General features: G+C 36.8%; 1 protein-coding gene across 1 annotated transcript in view; it reads left to right on the forward strand.

The window, feature by feature from the left end:
- The first annotated feature begins 2,175 nt into the window (after positions 1 to 2,175).
- PGM2L1 (phosphoglucomutase 2 like 1) overlaps positions 2,176 to 21,626 on the forward strand; it is a 50,875-nt gene continuing 31,424 nt past the window's right edge. Inside the window, exons 1-3 of the mRNA XM_077777744.1 lie at positions 2,176 to 2,216; positions 4,868 to 5,047; positions 5,254 to 5,359. Of these exons, the coding sequence (XP_077633870.1) occupies positions 2,176 to 2,216; positions 4,868 to 5,047; positions 5,254 to 5,359 (327 nt within the window). The remainder of the gene's footprint in view (positions 2,217 to 4,867; positions 5,048 to 5,253; positions 5,360 to 21,626) is intronic.

Genomic DNA, 21,626 nt, shown 5'->3' on the forward strand with positions numbered 1-21,626 from the left:
GCATGATCTGGCCAATCCATTCATAGGTATATACCAAAGAGAAATGAAAACATAGTCCATATATGCCTGTACATGAATATTTGTAGCATTACTCAGAGCAGCCAAAAGACAGAAACAACCCAAATGTCATCAATGGACAAACAGATCAACAAAATGTAGTATACCCATACACTGGAATACTATTCAACTTTAAAAAGAAATTAAATACTTATACATACTACAACATGTATCAACTTTCAAAACATTATGCTAAGCGAAAAAGTCAGTCGCAGAAAAACCACATATTATATGATTCCATTTGTATGAAATGTTCAGAACAGGGAAATCTACAAAGATATAAAGCAGATTAGTGGTTGCTTAGGTCTGGGGTGGGAGATTGGGCAATAGGAGGCTGATAGCTAAAGGGCATGAGGTTTCTTTTTGAGGTAATGAAAATGTTCTAAAATTGACTGTGGAGATGTTTGTGCATAGCTGTGAATATAACAAAAAACATGGAATTGTACACTTTAAGTGAGTGAATTATTTAGCATATGAATGATATCTTAATAAAGCTGTTTAAAAAATATAATCAGGCACTCGTTCTCGGGCACCAATCCTGCACTTTCACAAATCTGAAAAGGATCACCTCCTTAGATCTTGCACCCTAGGTTGTTTTGCTTAACTCAAATCTCAGGTGTGCTCTACATCCTTCCCCCCAACACAAAGATAATCACTTTTTATTTGTTATTGCCGTATCCCCTTGGGAGTTTTATGTAATAGGCTAAAAGTAGCAAATTGCTTCTTGACTTTTTTTTTAATACAGAGTTCACTAGAGTTTATGTCAACTATCTTTGTGAACAATACTTCCCTTTTCAGAAAAATCACACAGCAGAATGATAGATTTCCTCAAGACTGAAAGTCTTAGGAGAGTGAGGAGAGAGAGTCCTGAGTCTACTTGGCGGCAGTACTTTAAGGAATTGGCAAGATTTTAGAGGTGATGGCTACATGGTATACCTAGATGGAGGCTTTGGGGTCTGCAGTCTTAACCAGGTTTCCTGGCCACAGCTTATGAATGCTTTGCGAGGAGAAAGCTGTCAGACTTCCAGAGACCAGTATGATCCTGGACAATACAGCTGTTAGCAGAAACCTCGATGAACTACAACTATTGACTCTTTCTGTTTCCCCAGTACCATATGATAAAGCCTGGGTNAATGAGAGGTTTGAATTTCTTAATTAGAATTTTAAAAACAATAAATAAATGGATACTTCTTAAACGAGAGAGAGAGAGACAGAGTGCGAGTGGGGGAGGGGCAAAAAGAGATGGAGACAGAATCTGAAGCAGGCTCCAGGCTCCCAGTTGTCAGCACAGAGCCCGACTTGGGCTCGAACTCATGAACCACGAAATCATGACCTGAGCTGAAGTTGAACGCTTAACTGACTGAGCCACCCAGGCACCCTGAGGTTTTTCTTTTAAACTTTTTAATCTAGAAATAATTTCAAATGAAGTTGCAAAAATTAAAATAGTACAAAGATTATCCATCTATCCTTTACCCAAACTCACCTATTGTTAAAATTTCACATTTGATTTACTATATTTATCTAACTAAATTTATCTAAATATACATGTAAACATGTATATGTGTGTTTATACATATATATACATATATCTGTGTGTATATACACACACACTTTTTTTTTTCTGAACTATTTGAGGGTAAGTTATATATGTCACGACGTTAAAATACTAGGTCACATATATATCAGGACCAAGAGAGATATTCCCTTTCATGACCACCACAGTTAGGGTTCCCAGATTTAGCAAATAAAAATACAGAACTCTGGGCAAATTCCCATAAAAAAGAACAAAATGCTGTCATTTGTAACAACGTAGATGGTGCTGCAGAGTATTATGCTAAGCAAAATCAGTCAGAGAAAAACAAATACCATATGATTTCACTCATATGTGGGATTTAAGAAACCAAACAAATGAGCAAAGGGGCAAAGGCGGGGTGGGGGGACAAACCAAGAAACAGATTCTTTTTGGGGAAGGGGAATTATCTATTTTTATTTTTTAAATATTTTTTAAAATAGTTTATTGTCAAGTTGGTTTCCATAAGAAACAGATTCTTAATTATAAAGAACAAACCCGAAGGTTTACCAGAAGGGAAGTGTGTGGGAGGATAGGTTAAATGCATGATGGGGATTAAGGAGTGCACTTGTAATGAACACAAGGTGATGTACGGAAGTGTTGAATCACTATATTGCACGCCTGAAACTAATATTACACTGTATGTTAACTGAAATTCAAATAAAGACTTGAAAAAGTAGAACCCTGGGCAAATTCCAACAGAAATTAAAGCTTCTGAACTTTCTCACTTATACACCACTATTGTTTGATTTGATGAGTTCTAGGTCTCTGGTTACACCTCAATTCCTAAGCAATAAGCCAAAGATACTGGCAAGGTTTCTGGTAACCAGTTTATGTCATGATCTTGCTGATAAAATTGAGGGCTGGTTGACTCTGGCATTGAATTAAAACTTGTATTTCTCTAGTCTTTTATACTTGCCTTATATAATTCCATTTCTTGGAAGTTCTGTTGATTTAGAACTGTTTCTCAGAATTGAATTAAATTTAAGAATTGTCTTATAAAAACCACTGCTTATCAAATTTAATATGCATATAAATCATCATTGGATCCTATTAAAATATAGATTTTGATTCAGTAGAATTGGTATGGGGCCTGAAATTTTGTATTTCTTAATAAGTTCCCAGAGGACACCAATTCATTAGTCCTTCTATCAAACTCTGTGTAGCAAGATTATGGCCATTTATGTCACAATCAATACATATTTGTTAAATATGTAGGTACTAGGCCCTAATTCCAAAGTACTGAATCAGAATCTCTGGGGCAGTGACCAGTAATACACTTTTTAAAAAAAAATTTTATTTTAGAGAGAGAGAGAGCAAGTATTTGGGGGAGAGGGGAGGGAGAGAGAGAGAGAGAGAGAGAGAGAGAGAGTATAAAGCAGGCTCCATGCTGAGAATGGAGCCTGATGCCGAGCTCAATTCCACGATCCTGGGATCCTGACCTGAGCTACAATCAAGACATGGATGCTTAACAGACCGAGACACCCAGGTACCCGAGGAATATACATTTTAAATGAACTCCTAGGGAGATTTGAGAACCAATGATTTACGGGTTTCAAATGCCTTCTACTTTTTTCTCTACTTATTAATTCTTTTGTCCTTTAAAGCCCAGTGCTTGTCCCTCCTGCTGCTTGTTGCTTTTATTGACCACCTCAGCCTCTGAATTCTTTGACAGTTTTCTGAAGCAAGCATTTGCTGTTTATCATGGGCTATCTTTTCTCACATATATCCTGTCTCCCCAGATACTTTTTTTTTTGGGAAATACAGTTTTGTTATATACTTTTTCTCTTTTTAATGTTTTATTTATTTCTGAGAAAGAGAGACAGCATGAGCAGGGGAGGGTCAGAGAGAGAGGGAGACACAGAATCCGAAACAGGCTCCAGGCTCTCAGCTAGCTGTCAGCACAGAGCCCGACGTGGGACTCAGACTTAAGAACTGCGACATCATGACCTCTGAGCCGAAGGCAGATGCTTAACTGAGCCACCCAGGTGCCCCTGTTATATACTTTATTGTAACCTCACCTCTTAGCATGATGCTTAGCATAGTGTAAATACCTAATTAGCATTTGTCATGAACAATAATGGTGATTACAGTGAACCATTAATTTCTTTTCAGGACATGTCATTGTTTCCCAGGCCTTCTGTGATTAAAAGAAGCTGCTAATTCCATAAAAGAAACACCCAACTTCTTAGCAAAGACTGTAAATCCCAACCATGGCACATTATTTTTCAGGAATTGGCACTATGATCTTTCTGTACCTTGGTAGCTTGGATTTTATTATGGTAAATGGCTTGTTAAAGGAAAGAAAATAAGTATTTTGAATTTATTATGTCTTTTATCTGTGAACCTTTAAGCATTCTAACGCCATTTATTAAGTTACTGTAGAGCCATGGTGTAAAATATTATTACACCCTCTTTACAAAAAAGCTGTAAGATACTCGGCCAAAATCATAGAGCCATCATAAGAAGGCCAAACCAAGAAACTGAGTGTCTGACAGGTGATCCCTGCTCAGCATCTCCCAGACCTCAAGTTGTGTGACTTTGCAAGGTGAGCTTTCAATAGCAGAGAGGCAAAAAAGAAAAACAAAACAAAACAAAAAAAACACCCTGAAATTTATTCCAATAATCTCCTTTCCTCCTCCGTATGCCTATTGTCATTGCTTTTTACCTCTCTTTTGACTCCTGGACATGGTTGCTTGTGTTATGGTTAAATGCTGACCCATCTTCCCTCCTTAACTTCTTTGTCTATTTTTTCAGTCATCTTGTTCTCCCTCCCACCCCACTGCAGCAGCAGAACTGCCAGCTGAAATGTGAAACGAGGTTGGTTCCAACACTTAGGAATTCTGCCTCTTTGAAAAACCCCCTTCATAGGCACAGGCGGTTTCCTCTTTGTTTGTAAATTAGGGCTAGATCACGCCCACCTACCTCACAAGACGGTTGAAGCGATAAAACACGACTGCTAGACTGTAAAGCATTAAATGGATACCAATGCTCCCCTTACTGCATCAGTCCTGGCTTAAAATAATTTAATTCTAGGGCCACGTTACGCAGCAATGCAAGGATAGGGCGCGTCCGTAAGGAATAGCTTCGAGGCAGATCTTTTTCCTTTGAGGAAAGGGACAGCGGGCAGCCGCTGGGAGTTGTAGTCTTTGCGGCGGTCTCTACAGATGTCGAGGACAGAAAATTACTACAACTCCCGTGAGGCCGTGCGGAAACAGGCCCGTGTACCCTCCCGCCTAGCGCGTGCCTCAAGCTGAGGCAGGGGGACCTGCACGCGCGCCGGGGTCCACGGAGCAAGCGCCGAAGCAGCGTGCTGGTAGCGGCCTGGGCAGCAGATAGAGAAAAACGAGACGCGTGGGAGTGTGTGGGGACTGTAACAAGGAAAAGGCGCGTGGCAAAAAGNGCGGAGGCAGCAGTATCGTACGCTCTGCTGGTGCCTCAAGCCCCAGGGACTTAAATCAGCAGGGGCGGGAAGGGGCGGGGCCAGGAGGCGGGGCATAGAGCGCCGAGNGGGGAGCGGGTGGCCGCATCCCCTCTCTCTCCTGCTTTCCCAGAGCTGCGGCAGGCGCTGGTTCAGACACCCTGCGGTCGGTCTCCGATGCCCTTCAGTGAGGAGGGGGCGTCAGGACCCTGGACANAGGAGACCTGAACTCCAACCTGCTCCACGCCCCCTACCACACCGGGGATCCTCAGCTAGACACGGCCATCGGGCAGTGGCTCCGTTGGGATAAGGTAGGTACCTGTTCAGCCTGGCATCACCCCTGTCCCCCCGCGCGCCCTCCCATACACAGTCTGTCCTTTCCCGTCCGCACCCGGTGCTCAGCAGGCTGCAGAGGAGATGGCTCCCGCCCTGGGGCGGGGGCCAGCGGAGCCGGGCGTTGCCACCCACCTATGCCTGCCTGGGCCGCCTCTCCGGGACCATCTGAGCGGAGCTACCTGTGGTCACTTCCTTTTGCAGTTCGCGGAATTGCAGCCTCTCTTTCTCACCCACAGCCCCGCCTTTCAAGTGCATGTCGTCTCTTTAAAAAAAATTATTATTGTTGTTATTTTATCATTATCATGTCGTAAGTTCTACTCTTCCTAGCACTATTTCCTTTCCTCTTTCTTCTCCTTTGACTTCCTTCTCTGCAAACCTGAAAGTGGCTTTTGGTACCCTTTTGAGATGTCTGTAACCGCTCTCTGCTTTACTTCTGGTCTGGTGTGTTTCCACCTTCCGTCGCTAGGTAGTCGCTAGTGGTATTCTCTAGTTATCTACCTTTTGCTCTTGAAAAGGTAAGAGTTTTCTTACCTCTTTATTTCTCTTGCCGGGAGTTATTTTCTGGAAGTATTCTGTTCAAAGAATCATGTTTTCCAGGTTTCATATGATGCTCCTGATACGGAATTGTTTTTGCTTAACTCATCCCTTTTCCTCCTTTACGCCCGCCACCCGTTCCAAGTTGTTGGGGTGACTTCATCTTGTCCAGGCATATGGGATGGATCTGTGAGAGCCAGAGTTAAAATGCAGCTCTCTCACTTGTAAAAGAGGCCACTGGTGACTCCAACAAAGGAAGATGATCTAAGCTTTTGCTTTGTCAAGTGCATTAAATGCATTTGTTGAAGTAGAGAACCCAATGTATTTGAAATGGAATTCATAGTACTGAATTAGGGAATTAGTATGGTAGTATATGAAATTGTGTTGTACAAAAGAATTCCCTAAAGGATTCGCTTTCTGAAAAAGTTTTATTTTTACTTTGCTCAGTCATTCATGCATTTAGCAAAAAATATGTATTGTGTATTGGGTAATGTTTTCAGAGCGTGTTAGGGCCAGGGAATGAATAGTAGTCCTGAGGAAATAGAAAGGGTTCTGCCCTCAACAAGCCTTCATTAAGCAGGTAAGACCAACAAATAAGCAATTACAATTAGGTACGGTTACTTGATTGTGTGCATCTTAGACATTCTGTTCTTCCTCTAGAGTCTAAACCAGTGCTTCTCAAACCTTAAAGTGTTTACAGATCACCTGGGAATCTAAAATGCAGATTTCCATTTAGTAGGCCTGGGGTAGGGTCTGAGATTCAGCCTCAGAAATGAGCTTTCAGGTGATACCAATCCTGCTGGTCTGTGGCCCACACTTGGAGCAGGAAGGCTCTAGAGTGTTCTGATTCAAATATCAAATTAAATAATTCCCTTATTATAGAATTTGACCATATAGGTATATTTTTAAGTCAAGAGTGCAGAATATGTGATATCCCATTAATTACTATAAGGATGTGTAAAATGCAAATAACTTTAAAGCCATTTGCCAGAAGTGGGTTTAGCATAAGAGCCAAGGCTTAAAATCAAATGTACTACAAACCGACTATATAAATGTCTTCAGCAGGGAAACCTAACGAAATTACGAATGAATGATAACTGTATGTTTAATATAGTTAATTGTTTTTGTTTAAAGACATCTGCTTTCATTGATATTTTTAGGAAATGAATGTGGTTGGGCATTTTTGTGTCCTTAAAGAGAAAGGAAGACTCATGAAACTTGAAAACACTTGTAGAATTCCAACAGAATTTAGCTTACTAGCAACTACTAAATATGTCAAGGCTTTTGACCCCAACTATAGGAATTTGTTTTCATTGCCATGGATGAGTCTTTTGTTCTCTTTAGGTGCCAGTTTTGAGTATACTTTTCCTAATGAGTTTATTGATTGTTTTTTTTTTTTTAAAGATTGGCTGAATGAATCAATATGCATTGTTTATGCTGTGCCTAGATATTATTGGGAAATACTGAAATCTAAAAAGACTATAAAATGCATATACACAGAAAAAGATAACACTAGGGTAGTATTGCTGGCAATTATATGTTTTGTAGGCAGGCCTTATTGGAACAAAAGTAAGAGTGACCTGTGGAGTGGGATGATCAAAGACGACTTTATAAAACCAGGATAAATATAAAAAGACTGAGGGGAGCCTTCACTGAAAATGGAAGAGAAAGTCTTAAATTATATTTAAAGTGCCCTCCCTGTGTAAGATACTAGCTAAAACCTTGTGGGGGATACAAAGATGAAATAGATGTGGATCATATCTTCAAACAACATAGAAGGAAAAATAAAACAAAATCTCACAAAGGGAACAAGTAATAAGTGCCTTTAACTGAAGGATAGATCCAAGTAATTTAAATAATTATTTAATAAAAATAATAAACAGTTACTTAACTGACCCCCCTCATAATGGGAAAGAATACTTTTAATTGGTAAACAAATGTGTACTTGCTACAGATTGATAGTGGGTAACCTAGGCTATATCCCAGGGCACTGAAATTTAGAGTGCAGAAATATAAAATAATACATCAAACTTATAGCATTTATTACATTACACACTGACAGCATAGTCCTTTAGAAGAGAAACTGAGTTTAATACCTGATTATTATTTAGTGAAAAAAAGGAAACCTATCAAATGTGGCTGATTCTCAATGACTCTGCTTGCCTAGATCAACAAAATTGCTCATCTTAGCCTTGATGGTGTACTTGTTAGCATGGTGTACTTAGAAAAATCTTCATGAAAAAAAGTGTTATTTGTGTTGAACTTTCAGAATTAGATAGAATTTAGATTTCTCAACATAGAGAGGAGGACTATTGCAAGCAGAGAGAGAAACTGTGTGCTTAGACCATTTGTTTCCGTTGCACATAGAGAGTACATAGAAGGTACGTAGAGAGAAATTATTGGAAAGGTATGTAGAGGTCATAGAAAAGCTTCAGTATGTGTTTATTGGCCTTGAATAAACAAAAGTGTGGGTAAGTGTTAAAAGGAAAATAATGCAACTAGACAGGGTTTTTACTGGAGTAGTCTGGGGTACCTCACATAGTTTCTCTGGGGTGGCACTCTTTTGGTAAATTTACCATAGTCCGGGATCTGACCCTCAGTTTCTATGCTGTCAGACTAATTTGATAGGCTGTCTTGTCTTGGTATGGATTCACCCGACTCAAGAAACTGAACCTGGTGTCTGAATTCACAATGCAGCTGTATTAATTTATGGATCAGATATAAAATAAGTGGATGTGTCTCTAGTCAAGATATTTTCTAGATGCACCATATGGAAGTTAAAGATGATGAATTCAAATCACAAGGATTCAGATATATGCCTGAATGTTTAACAGCATTGGCCTGTAGTAGGTAAATGCATCCATTTCTATGATGGGACTCTCTTACCACTGGAACCCAAGTCCATGGATCAAGGTGTTCCTCTTCCAGGTGGTGCACAGATGACTCTCCTATAGTGCTCACTCCTTTCTATGGGGCTGACTAAAGCTCCCGCTTTCTTCCTACTTCTTTCTTTCAGTGTTTTCTTACATCCTATCAAATTACAGACAAATCTTAGCTGGCCTAGAAGCCAGGTTCTCTTTAACATGACAACTATCACCTGATACTAATCTACTGTAAATTTTAACTTTTTGAAAGCAGAACTCAAAATATTGAGTACTGCTCAAGTTTGGGTGTCTGAATGTGTGGGTGGGGAGTGCATCAGGACACAGGGCAGCACTGTTCAGCCAGTTGGAGCAGCCACAACTGTATATTGACAAAATGTGCAGGCAGAGCTTGGCCAAGGCAATTTGAGAAATAGTAGACTACTCTGGTCTCAAAATGTAAGTGTATGCTGAGAAAGAATAGAATGTAAAGATGGGTTAGATTAGGTTAGGTTTGGGTTATGAAATGCCTGAAAATAGAAATAAAAGACTTCAGTCTAAGCCAGAGATTTTCAGATATCTAGCAGTGAAACCTTTGCAAGCAAAATATAGCCCAGTAAAATAGAGGTGAATGAATTTCCTTTTAATCATCATCATGTGATGGAAAAGACACCCAAAAAGCACCTCTACAAAGGTAGTCTAGTCTAATTTCATTGTATAGAGACATAAAGAAGTTGTGAAAGTTATCCAGTTTGGGTAGAGCCTGGACCAGAGGTTGGATCTGCCACTTAGTTCAATCCAGTTTTTATGGATTTATACTTTTTTGGGTTCACATTTTTCTAATACTTGATTTGGTCTTTAAGCTGGCCTGGAAGCCTAGATCCTGCATGGTAGGCAAGCTAGATAGTAGTTTTCCCCATTTTTACAAGTAAAGAAACTTAGTTTCATAAAAGGTAAATGACTTAAGGATGTATGGCTTTTCAGCCGTAGAGTTGAGAGTAGATCATCTGACCTTTACTCTAGTTTTCTTTAAAAAGAAAATTTTTTTTTTAATGTTTTATTTATTTCTGAGAGAGGGAGACAGCATGACCAGGGGAGGGTCAGAGAGAGAGGGAGATACAGAATCTGAAACAGGCTCCAGCCTCTGAGCTGTCTGTCAGCACAGAGCCCGAAGCGGGGCTCAAACCCATGAACCGTGAGATCATGACCTGAGCCAAAGTCGGACGCTTAACCCACTGAGCCACCCAGGTGCCCTGACTCTAGTTTTCTTATCACTACACTTAGACTCTAGAACTTGAATATTTAGTAAATGTTAGTGACATCATACACCAGGTTTCAAGGACTTCATTAAAACTATTTTATTGGCTTTTGTAAAAACTGAGTAGGATGTAATTGCAGAATAAATGTCATGGATTTTTTTTAAAGAGCTGAATTTGAGGCTCAACAGTTGCTTTGGTCTCCTTGGCAACAACATTCTCCCTCTGTCTGAAAAATTTAGTACAGATAAATGAGGGTTTGAATTTATTTTCCTTCTTAGAAATAAAACTCATTTTTTCTTTTTATTTTCAAATTTCTTACATTTTCCCCTCAGTTTCTACCATTTCATCTTCACTTCATTTTTATTTATTTCAAAGAAATGCATGCTTATGATTTTTAAAAAGTACAAAAGGTAACCTAATAAAAAACAATATTCCTAACTGCTGCTTATTTTCAGTTTGCTCCTTAAAAACCATTTTTAGCTATTTGTTCTTAGTTATTCTCATGGTTACCATCAAAAGATTAAATATTATGCTAGTATCACTAGTCCTTGATTTGTTTTATTATGTTTATGTTTATTTTATGTTATTTGTCAAATATACGCTGTAAAAAAATCAGAGCTAACTTACATTGTTCTCTACCTCTCCTAAATTTCAGTAGTTATGTTTTAGGTATTCTTGTAAGTTTAAATAATGTAATTAGTGCTAATAGTCTACAGAACAGTAAGCCTAACTCACAAATCCAGAGCTCCTAATTGCCCATTTTATTTAAGAAGAGACTGGCAGAGGGCGCCTGGGTGGCTCAGTTGGGTAAGTTCAGTGCTCAGGTCATGATCTCAATATATGTGAGTTTGAGCTCCTGAGATCCAGCCTAGCATTGGGCTCTCTGTTGTCCGTGCAGAGCCCACTTCATATCTTCTGTCTCCCTCTCTCTCTGTCGCTCCCACACTCCCTGTCTTTCAAAAATAAGTAAACAACAACAACAACAAAAAGGAAGACTGGCAGATAACATACCTACATATACAAAAACGGAAAAAGCTCATCCCATTTTCACAGAATAATCTGTGGATGTCAATGACTGACCAAGGATCAAGTTACGTAAAGAAAACAAGCAGCATTGAAAACAAGAAGAACAAAGCAATGGCTCCAGAGAAAAAACAAAACCAAGGTTAATGAGGTACATAGAACTTAAAAATTTTTTAAGTTAAATTTAAAAAGAGAATTCCATCAAGTGAGGGGAGATGTCATGAGAAAGGCATCAAAAATAGGAATGAGCTCTTAGAAGTTAGGAGAAAAATAAATGACTATATCCCTCTACCTTTTGCCAAATGCAATAGAAAATATAAAAGGTTAAGATGAGGAAACCTACAGCAAAAGGAAGTAGGAAATAGAAGGGAAGTTGACATGGAGGAACTACCCCAATGTAAAGAAATCCCAGATGACAATAGTGCCCTAGATCCATATCGGGCTCCAAGAAATGTGTTTTGAAACAGAGTGTGACCTCTATGCATCAATAATAAAAAGCTAGTTGATATTAATGGTGTGGAAAAGATGGTATGTTTTTCTGGCAACAACATTTAAAAAAGAGAAAAGCTATTATCCAGAGATGGTAGAGAGGAAAGGAGGGGAGGAGGAAGGAAGGAAGACCTGAGTAAGCAAGTTACAGTTTGAACATGAAAGTAAAACAGGGCACGATTTTGAACACCTAATTGATAGAGCTTAAGAAAAAAATCTTTTTGATCTCAATACCTTCAGGAGATATAAGTAGGCCTGAACAGAAGCAAATTTTATACACAGCCACTACATAGATCCTTAGTAAACAATATTTAGATGATCTTAACCTTGTGCTTACATTACTTTAAATTTTGAGGATCAACCTGAAGACAAAACACAAGATTTAATTATTTTTTATTGTGGTGAAAAAGTATATAACATAAAATTTACAATCTTATGCATTTTTTAAGTGTTTAGTTTGCTAGTGTTAATTATATTCACATTGTTGTGACATGGATCTCCACAACTTTTTCATCTTGCAAATCTGAAACTCTGTCCATTACAGAAGTCCCCTTTGCCCCTCCTCCCAGCTAATAACTACTATTCTACCCTGTTTCTATGAGTTTGACTACTTTGGATATCTCATATAAAGAGAATCATACGGTATTTGTCTTTTTATGACTGGCTTATTTCACTTAGCATAATATCTTTCAGGTTCGTCATATTGTAGCATATGACAGGATTTCCTTCTTTAAGGCTGAGTAATATGCTATACCACATTTTGTTTATCCATTCATCCATCTGTGGACATTTGGGTTGCATCCACCCTTGGCTGTTGCGAATAGTGCTGCTGTGAGCACAGATATGCAAATATCTCGTCAAGACCCTGCTTTCAATTCTTTTGGCTATATACCCAGAAGTGGGATTGCCAGAACAAAATGTAGATATTATCAGCATAAATAGGGTTTTGGCTTATTGTGTTTTTCAACTTAAAAATATACTCAAAACTGGAAGCAACCAAGATGTTCTTCAGTAGGTGATAGGTAAACAAATTTGGTATATCCATACAGTAGAATATTATTCATCGATTTTTTAAAGTTTATTTATTTTGGGAGAGAGAGAGTGCGCTGCGCACACACACACGTGGGGAAGAGGCAGAGAGAGAGGGGGAGAAGAGAATCCTAAGCAGGCTCCACGTGTTAGTGCAGAGCCCGACATGGGGCTCGATTTCATGAACTGTGAGATCGTGACCTGAGCCAAAATCAAGAGTGGGATGCTTAACTGACTGAGCCACCCAGGTGGTCCAATTCATCAGTTTTTAAAAAATGAGCTATCAAGCCACAAAAAGAAATGAGGCATTAACACAATTAAGAAACTTTAAATACATACTACCCTGTGAAAGAAGCCATTCTGAAAAAGCTACATACTATCTGACTCCAACTATATGTCATTTTAAAAACAGGTAAAATAAGACAGTTTTTAAAAATGACTGGTTATCAGGGGGAAAGGAAGGAGTAGATGGAACACAAGGGGTTTTTAGAGCAGTGAAGCTACTCTGTATGCTACTATAATGGTGGATATATGGCGTTACGTATTTGTTAAAAGCCGTATGTAAACTATGGACTTCAGTTCATAATATTGGATTAAGGGCACCTGGCTGGCTCAGTCAGTGGAGTGTGGGACTCTTGATCTTGGGGTTGTGATCTCGAGCCCCATCCCATGTTAGGTGTAGAGGTTACTTAAAAATAATAAAAAATATTTTAAAAAATAGATTAGTATTGGATCAACTACAGCAAATGTACCACACTAATACAAGATGTTAACAACATGGAAAACTGAGCAAGGCCATTTATGGGAACTCTCTGTACTATCTGCTCAAATTTCTATCAAACTAAAACTGTTCTAAAAAGTAAAGTCTAGGGGTACCTGGCTGGATCAGTGACAGCATGTGACTCGATCTCACGGTCATGAGTTTGAGCCCCATGTTGAGAGTAGAGTTTAAATAATTTTTTAAGTTAAAAACAAGTAAAGTCTATGAATTAAAAAAATATTTTTTCAAACATTTAAATATTTCAAATATGTATATATATATATACACATATATGTATATTTGAAAGGGAAAGGATTTATATTTGAAAGCACCTCATTCTTTCCCACCTGAGATTTTTAAAATATATTGGCAGACTGTTTCTGCCTTTTATTTGGGGGCAGAAAATTTTATTCTTTTTATTTTATTCTTTGCCCTGTTTTTTCTTTCATAAAGGATTTTTGTTTAGTTCCTTCAAGTTTTCTACAAGGCCATTAGAAAGCCTATGTGGATATATCTTTGATCTAGAATTATATCTTTATCTCTTCCTTTCCTCCTATTTGGAAAATCTGAGAGAACCTGGAGAACCTAATGAAAAGGTATTGTCTTCATTTTGTTCTTCCAGATTTTACTTGTAAGGTGTATTGAACTAACCAAAGAATGTAAGTATTATATTTCACCAACTCAGATTTTCGCAGTCCTTCCCTGGATTATCTAAATTAGGATTCTTTCATCCTCTTAGCTTGTTTAATTGTTTTTACATATTTTATGTATCTGTTCTGTTTTTCTGAAATATTTTCTCCCAAAACAAAAGGTTTAATAATTTAGTGCAAATTTTACTAAAATATTTTTTCAGGGGCACCTGGGTGGCTCAGTTGGTTAAGCATCCGACTTTGGCTCAGGTCATGATCTCCCGGTTCGTGGGTTCAAGCCCCGCATCGGGCTCTGTGCTGACAACCAGCTCGGAGCCTGGAGCCTGTTTCAGATTCTGTGTCTCCCTCTCTTTCTGACCCTCCCCTGCTCACGCTGTCTCTTTCTCCCTCTCAGAAATAAATAAAAGAGTAAAAAATTTTGTTTTAATATTTTTTCATTAGCCACTTTCTCTTTACTTGACTGCTAATTAGTACTAAGGCTGCTGCCCTCTGGTGTTGAGAGTGAATGGAGAAAATAATGCTGGTGGAAGAGAATAGACAGGTAGGTACTGTATCTAATCCTGCATGGGATACTTCACACCAGATAATTTAATGAGCACCAAATCTTACCATACAAAACTGTGATATCGTCATATCTTATGCCCAAAAGAATATAAAAATTTTTTTAAATAATATAAAATTATAAATGAAAAATCCTATGCTCAGATACATAGACCTTTTGGCTTTCAGCTCATCAGAAAATCTCTTTCTTGTAAATAGTGGGTTTTTTTTTAATAGTAGTTTTATTTTGTGGTTTCTGCTTCAGAATTTTTCTCATCTTATTTTTCCTCTGAAATATTTCATTATTTATACAGGTAAATATTAGAAAAAACCTAAATGCACACCAAAGGGGAAAAGATAAACAAATTGAAACACTACAACAGTTGAATAGAGTAGATCTGGGATGAATGGATTAAAAAGTTATGGTATATATTCACCATGGAATATTATTCAGGCATAAAAAATGAGAAAATCCTACTATTTGTGATAATATGAATGGAACTTGAGGGCAATATGCTAAGGGAAGTAAGTCAGACAAGAAAGACAAACACTATGTTCTTACTTACATATGGAATCTAAAAAGACCCAAAAAACCCCCAAAAAACGACACCAAACTCGTAGATCAGATTTGTGGTTACTGTATGGGGGGGGGGGGTACAGAATTGGAGGAAGGTGGTCAAAGGGTAAAAATTTCTGGCTATAAGATAAGTAAGTACAGGGATGTAATGGACAATTTTATTACAGTTCACACTGCTGTATGATATACAGGAAAAGTTGTTAAGAAAGTAGATCCTAAGAGTTTTCATCACAAAGAGAAATTTTTTTCCTTTTATTGTATCTGTGTAAGATGATGGATGTTAACTAAACCTATCATGTAATCATTTGATAATACCTTCAACCACATGAAGGTTGGGGCACAAACACCCCATGTAGTAAAAAATCTGCATGTAACTTTTGATTCCCCAAAAAACAATAACCTACTGTTGACAGAAGTCTTGCTGATAACATAAACAATCAATTAACACAGATTTGTATGTTATATGTATTATATACTATATTTGTACAATAAAGTAAATTAGACATTTTGTTTTGAAAATATTAAGAAAATCATAAGGAAAATACATTTACTTTATTGTACTGACTTTATCCAAAAAAATCTGCATGTAAGTGGACCTGCCTACTTCAAACTTGTGTTTCAAGGGTCGATTGTATGTATAAATTAAACCACCATATTGTACACCTTAAATTTAGTGATGTCAATTATTTCTCAGTAAAACAGGAATAAAACAAAACAAAAATAGATCTGTATGTATTGAAAGGCTCTCCAAGATATGTTAAGTGAAATAAGCAAGTTATAGAACATCATATGCAATTTGATACCATGTATATAAAATAAAAAGAAAGAAAGCTAAACTGCATTTCTATGGATATGTAGATTCCAGTAAAGGTCTAGAAGGATACATCACAACACTACTTGCTCCCCTACAGGAGGGGTCTGAGACTGAAGATAATAGTCAAAGATGTCTATAGCTTTATCTGTATTATTATGTTTTTAAACTAGGAAATATATAGTCACAATTAATAATAATATTTAGAATACAAATGAAGAACAATTAAGGGTCAACTTCTGGGGCTACTTTTTAAGAGTGATAGGAATTCAAAGTCAGGAAGGCTATGTAAGAAGTAGAATTTGAGCTGGGCTTTGAAGGAAAAATAGGATAGGAATAGATGAGGAATCGGGTGACAGAAAATTTAATGTGGGAGAAATAGAAGAATAAAATGGAAAATGAAACTGACCAGGAAAGTGAAACTGGGCAATATGCAAGAACAATGAAGATTTTTTTTTAATTCAAGTATTGTGTATCTGTTGGACTGCGGTGGTAATTTAGGTTACACAAAGGAAAAAGGAAATCTAGTGTTTATTGAGTGATCATGTGCCAGATGTGTTAATAGATGCTTTCATGTAAAAAAAAAAAATCTCTTAATCCTTCAAGGATTGTTTGAGGTAGTTGTTATTCTCATTTTTTTTTAATGTTTTTTTTTTTTTTTTTTTTTTTTTTTTTAGACNGTGAGGGAGGGAGGGGTAGAGAGAGAGGGAAACACAGAATCCAAAGCAGTCTCCAGGCTCAGTGCTGTCAGCACAGAGCCCAATGCAAGGCTCGAACCCACGAACAGCAAGGTCATGACCTGAACCAAAGTTGGACGCCCAACCGACTGAGCCACTCAGGCACCTTGTTATTCTCATTTTTAACCTATATACAAACTCAGGTTCAGAGAAATGGAGAGAGTATTTGAATCCAAAAAGAGTTTGAACTCCTCTGTCCTTTGGGATATGATTCCCACCCTTCCTGACCTTTATGTTTGAGGTAACTGGAATTGGACTCTAATGTTGGTTCTTGGGTGATTAATCTGGCAGTAATTAGGATGAGGTGGGTTGGAGATAGGGAGGGTAGCCCGGAGACTCTTAGAATTATGGATAACAAGGTTTTACATTAGGATGATTATAGAGCCTTCCAAGAAAACTAAAGAAGTAATGAGCCCTTTTAACAGATTGTCCTATCCATTTTAAAAACACAGAGAATGAAGGGCTCCTGGGTGGCTCAGTTGGTTAACTGTCCAACTTCAGCTCAGGTCATGGTCTCATGACTCTTGGTTTCCAGCCCAGTGTAGAACTCTGTGCTAACATTTCAGAGCCTGGAGCCTGGAGCCTGCTCTGGATTCTGTGTCTCCTCTCTCTGCCCCTTCCTCATTCATACTCTGCCTGTCTCAAAAATAAATAAAACATTAAAAAAATATTTAAACACAGAGAATGATAAACAACTCCTATTTTGTTACAATATTTTGCCAGGTTTGAGTCATATCTCCTTTTTAAAAAAATAAGTTACAGATTCAGTTTAAATTCCCATATCCACTGTACTGATCCTATTCTCCTCTCTTCCTCCTTTCCTCCGAGTAACCAAGGCATATCTAGGAATACTAGACTTTTGTCTGAATTTCCTGTTTGTATGAAAAATAGTTTTGTTTTTCCTGTATTTAATCAAATAAAGATAACTCTGGAATTTAAACAGCTCCTTTTAGAAAAAAGCACTTCGTGAAAAATATTTCAATGTCTGAAAACCCTCAAATCAAAATTGAAGAATTATATTTTTTATAATATATAACTTTTGAAAATGTGGATGCTGTTAAATTATCCCTAATTAGAAGCAGAAGCTTTAGTGCAAGTCAACAATAAAATAACATCAAATACAACATAAGATGTTCTTTCTCTAAGTAGAAATGTCCTATTTTACAAAGGTAGTAAGTTCCATAAGTGGTTTCTGTAAAGTTAGATTCCTTAACTGTATAGAATTAATGACTTAAATGTCTTCTCTCCCCAACATCAAGGAACTTTTACATAATTATCAGGAAAAGCTTAACAGTAAGAGAGCTGATATTTATGCAACAGTACAATTCACACCTGTTAATTTATTTTTGTAATTTATATGTCTTAAAAAACTACTTCATAAAGAGAATTCAAGTATCTTTCAAGTGTAATTTTTAACATTAAAAATTAAAAGTATTAAAAATACTTTTCAAATGTTTTATAAAGGGAATAGAAAAAAAGCACCTAATATTTTTTGTCATTAATTCATACATTGTAAGGTAAAACACTGCATCTGGATTAATGCATATTTCTTGTAATTCAACCTCAGTGTTAGAGTTTTTCTATATGCTTTGTTTTTAAAGTCACATTATTGAGGTCTAATTTACATTTACAAAATTGACAGTAAATTTAGTTCTTTTGAGTGTTCCACTTAATGAAGTTTGAAAAGTGTATACAGTTGAATAACCAACATCACAGTCAAAGAGCATTTCTATCACTGCAGAAAGTTCCCTTGTGCCCTTCTGTAGTGATTCCCCTTGCTCCAGCCCCTGTAACTACTGATCTGACTTGTCCTGAAGTTGTTGTTAATTGAGACATAATTCACATAATGTGAAATAACATTCACTATTTTAGAATGCATAATTCAATGGGTTTTATTTAGTATGTTCAAAAGATTGTGCAATTGTCACCAGTATCTAAATTTTTTTAATGTTTACTTATTTTTGAGAGGGTAGGGGAGTGCAGAGAGAGAGGAAGAAACAGAATCCAAAGCAGGCTCCAGGCTCCGAGCTGTCAGCACAGAGTCCAACACTAGGCTCGAACCCCCAACTGCGAGATCATGACGTGAGCTGAAGTTGGACGCTTAACCACCTGAGCCACCCAGGTGCCCCACCACTATCTAATTCCCAAACGTTTTAGTCATCCCAGAAAGAACCCTATATCCATTAGTGATCACTCCCCATTCTTCCTTCCCCGCCAGCTCCTTACAACTATCCATCTGTCTAGATTTGCCTATCTGGACCTTTTATATAAATGGAACCATACTATTGTTATATGTGGCCTTTTGTGTGTGCCTTCTTTCACTTGGCACATTTCAGATTTCATGCATGTTGTAGCATGAATCAGCACTTATTTAGCTTATTGGCTACTTACATTTTTTTAAAAATTTTTTATGTTTTATTTATTTCTGAGAGAGAGAGAGAGAGAGAGAGACAGCGTGAGCAGGGGAGGGTCAGAGAGAGAGGGAGACACAGAATCTGAAGCAGGCTCCAGGCTCTGAGCTAGCTGTCAGCCAAGAGCCCTACACGGAGCTCGAACCCACAAAGCATGAGATCATGACCTGAGCTGAAGTCAGATGCTTAACCGACTGAGCCACCCAGGCGCCCCTACATATTTTCTTTCTTTCTTTTTTTTTTTTCAATTTCTGAGAGAGAGAGAGACAGTGTGAGCAGGGGAGGGTCAGAGAGAGAGGGAGGTACAGAATCTGAAGCAGGCTTCAGGCTCTGAGCTAGCTGTCAATCCCAGAGCCTGACACGGGACTCAAACCCATGAACTGTGAGATCATGACCTGAGCTGAAGTCAGATGCTTAACTGACTGAGCCACCCAGGCGCCCCTGCATATTTTCTTTAGTGAATACTTTGCCACTTTTTAAATTTGGTTGTTGTTTTATTAACTTTTAATAGTTCTTTATTGTTCCTGTAGTTTGCTTTTATAAAAATCATACAATATGTAGGCTTTTTGTGTCTAGCTTCCCTACTTGTATGATTTATCCATTTTGTTTTCTATATCAGCAATTTATTCCTTTTTATTGCTGAATGTTATTCCATTTTATGGATGTACAATAATTTGTTTATTTGTTCAACAGGTTTTAACTATTAAGATTAAATCTATCATTAAAATTCATTTATAGGTCTTTGTGTGAACATGTTTCATTTCTCTTGGGTAGATGCCTAGTAGATTTACTATTCAGCATTTACTGAAATATTTTAAAGTAGCTATTGGGTGTTGAATTTTTTCAAATGCTTTCTCTGCATCTACCAAGATGAAATATTTTCTGTTGTTTTTTAAATTAAGACTTTATTTTTTTTTCATAAAATATGAATATTTTATTCCAGCTCTGGGAAATGAAAAAGTGGGGAACACATCCTTCCANAGACTTTATTTTTTAAGAGCAGTTTCAATCAAAAGTGTGTGTCAGAATACCTAGAAAAAAACAGCAAACATTTGAAATGTTTTATTTTGACTGTCTTGTATGAGAAATATTTTTTGTTTAAAACCTAGTAGAGACTTAAGTATGACTATATTATTGAACAGATGTGTGTGTTTTGTTAGAAAAAAATCCATAAGTTAAAAAATGACTACATCTGTGTAATCTTAAGTTTTGAAATGATCAACATTTTTATCTTTCACACTAATTATGGCATATGTAGTATTATACTTAAGTGATAACAGTATCATTGTTCAGTATCATTGAAGTCTTATTTTCTGCTTTTTGAGTAGTTAGAATCTTTATTTCCTGGATATGATTTTTATATTCATTAAGTGGTTATTACTAAAGCTTTATTAAGCCAATTATTATTAATGAAATCTTATTTTGTATAAGTATAGTCGTTCAAATTTGTTATCTAACCAATTTAATTTTTGCTAATTTCTACAATTTTTTTAAGGATGGAGAAATTATTTTACTTATATTTGGAATATGAAAGATAAATGAGTAAACAAAACCCAGGAATAGAATCATAAATACAGAGAACAAACCAGATGGTTGCCAGAGGGCAGAGAGACAGGGACACGTCTCAGGTAAAAGGGATTAAGAAATAAAAACTTCCAGTTATAAAATACATAAGTCATGGAGATGAAGAGTACAACCTAGGGAATATAGTCAATAATATTGTATTAACATTGTATAGTGACAGATGGTATAACTACACTTATCGCGGTGAGCATTGTGTGATCTATAGAATTATCAAATCACTATGTTTTAAAACAAATAGAACTTTGTATGTCAACTATCCTTCAATATGAAAAAAAATTTAAGATATAGAAATTAAATTTAGAATTACGCAAAGACTCTTAGATGGGAAAAAATTATTTTTTTCCCATGGTTAGCAAGAATATATTTAAGACTCAGTAAGGAAGCATCTGGTTTGGAAAACATGTTCTGCTTCAGGTCTCTAGATTTGGATCTTCAAGCTGGCTGACCCTCAGAAGTAAATGTCAGTTGCATTTACCCTTCAGGTTTTCAGATGGCAGTTTCCTATTTAACTTCTGTTTAGAAATAAACTTAAATATTTTTTTCTCTGTTCTATAAAACTGGTATTTGTTGTTTAGATACTACCCTCTATCAGTAACATTTTAAAATGTTATTTACAGCTTTGCAATTTTAGATATATTTGAACCACTAAGAAATCAATTTTGTATATTACCTCATCTTTAGATANAACTGTTAGGTTTAGTACTAGAATATTAATAGAGTAGATTCAAGTTATATAAAAATTATGCAAATATTAGATTTATAAATGAAGTAGGAAAGAAGATTTATAGGTGAATTTCATTGACAGAATTATTTTATATGATGCTTATTTTTGTATACTTTTATATACATTTATATTTATTACACATAGATAATACAGAAGCCCCCTAATTATGAACAGAACAGGTTCAGAAAAGCATGAGTAAATCCAGTATAATCCTTCATAAATGAATACTAATTCTTTCATTTCATGGCGGGGA

The sequence above is a fragment of the Crocuta crocuta genome, unplaced genomic scaffold (assembly GCF_008692635.1).
Source record: "Crocuta crocuta isolate KB4526 unplaced genomic scaffold, BGI_CrCroc_1.0 scaffold271, whole genome shotgun sequence".
Taxonomy (NCBI): domain Eukaryota; kingdom Metazoa; phylum Chordata; class Mammalia; order Carnivora; family Hyaenidae; genus Crocuta; species Crocuta crocuta.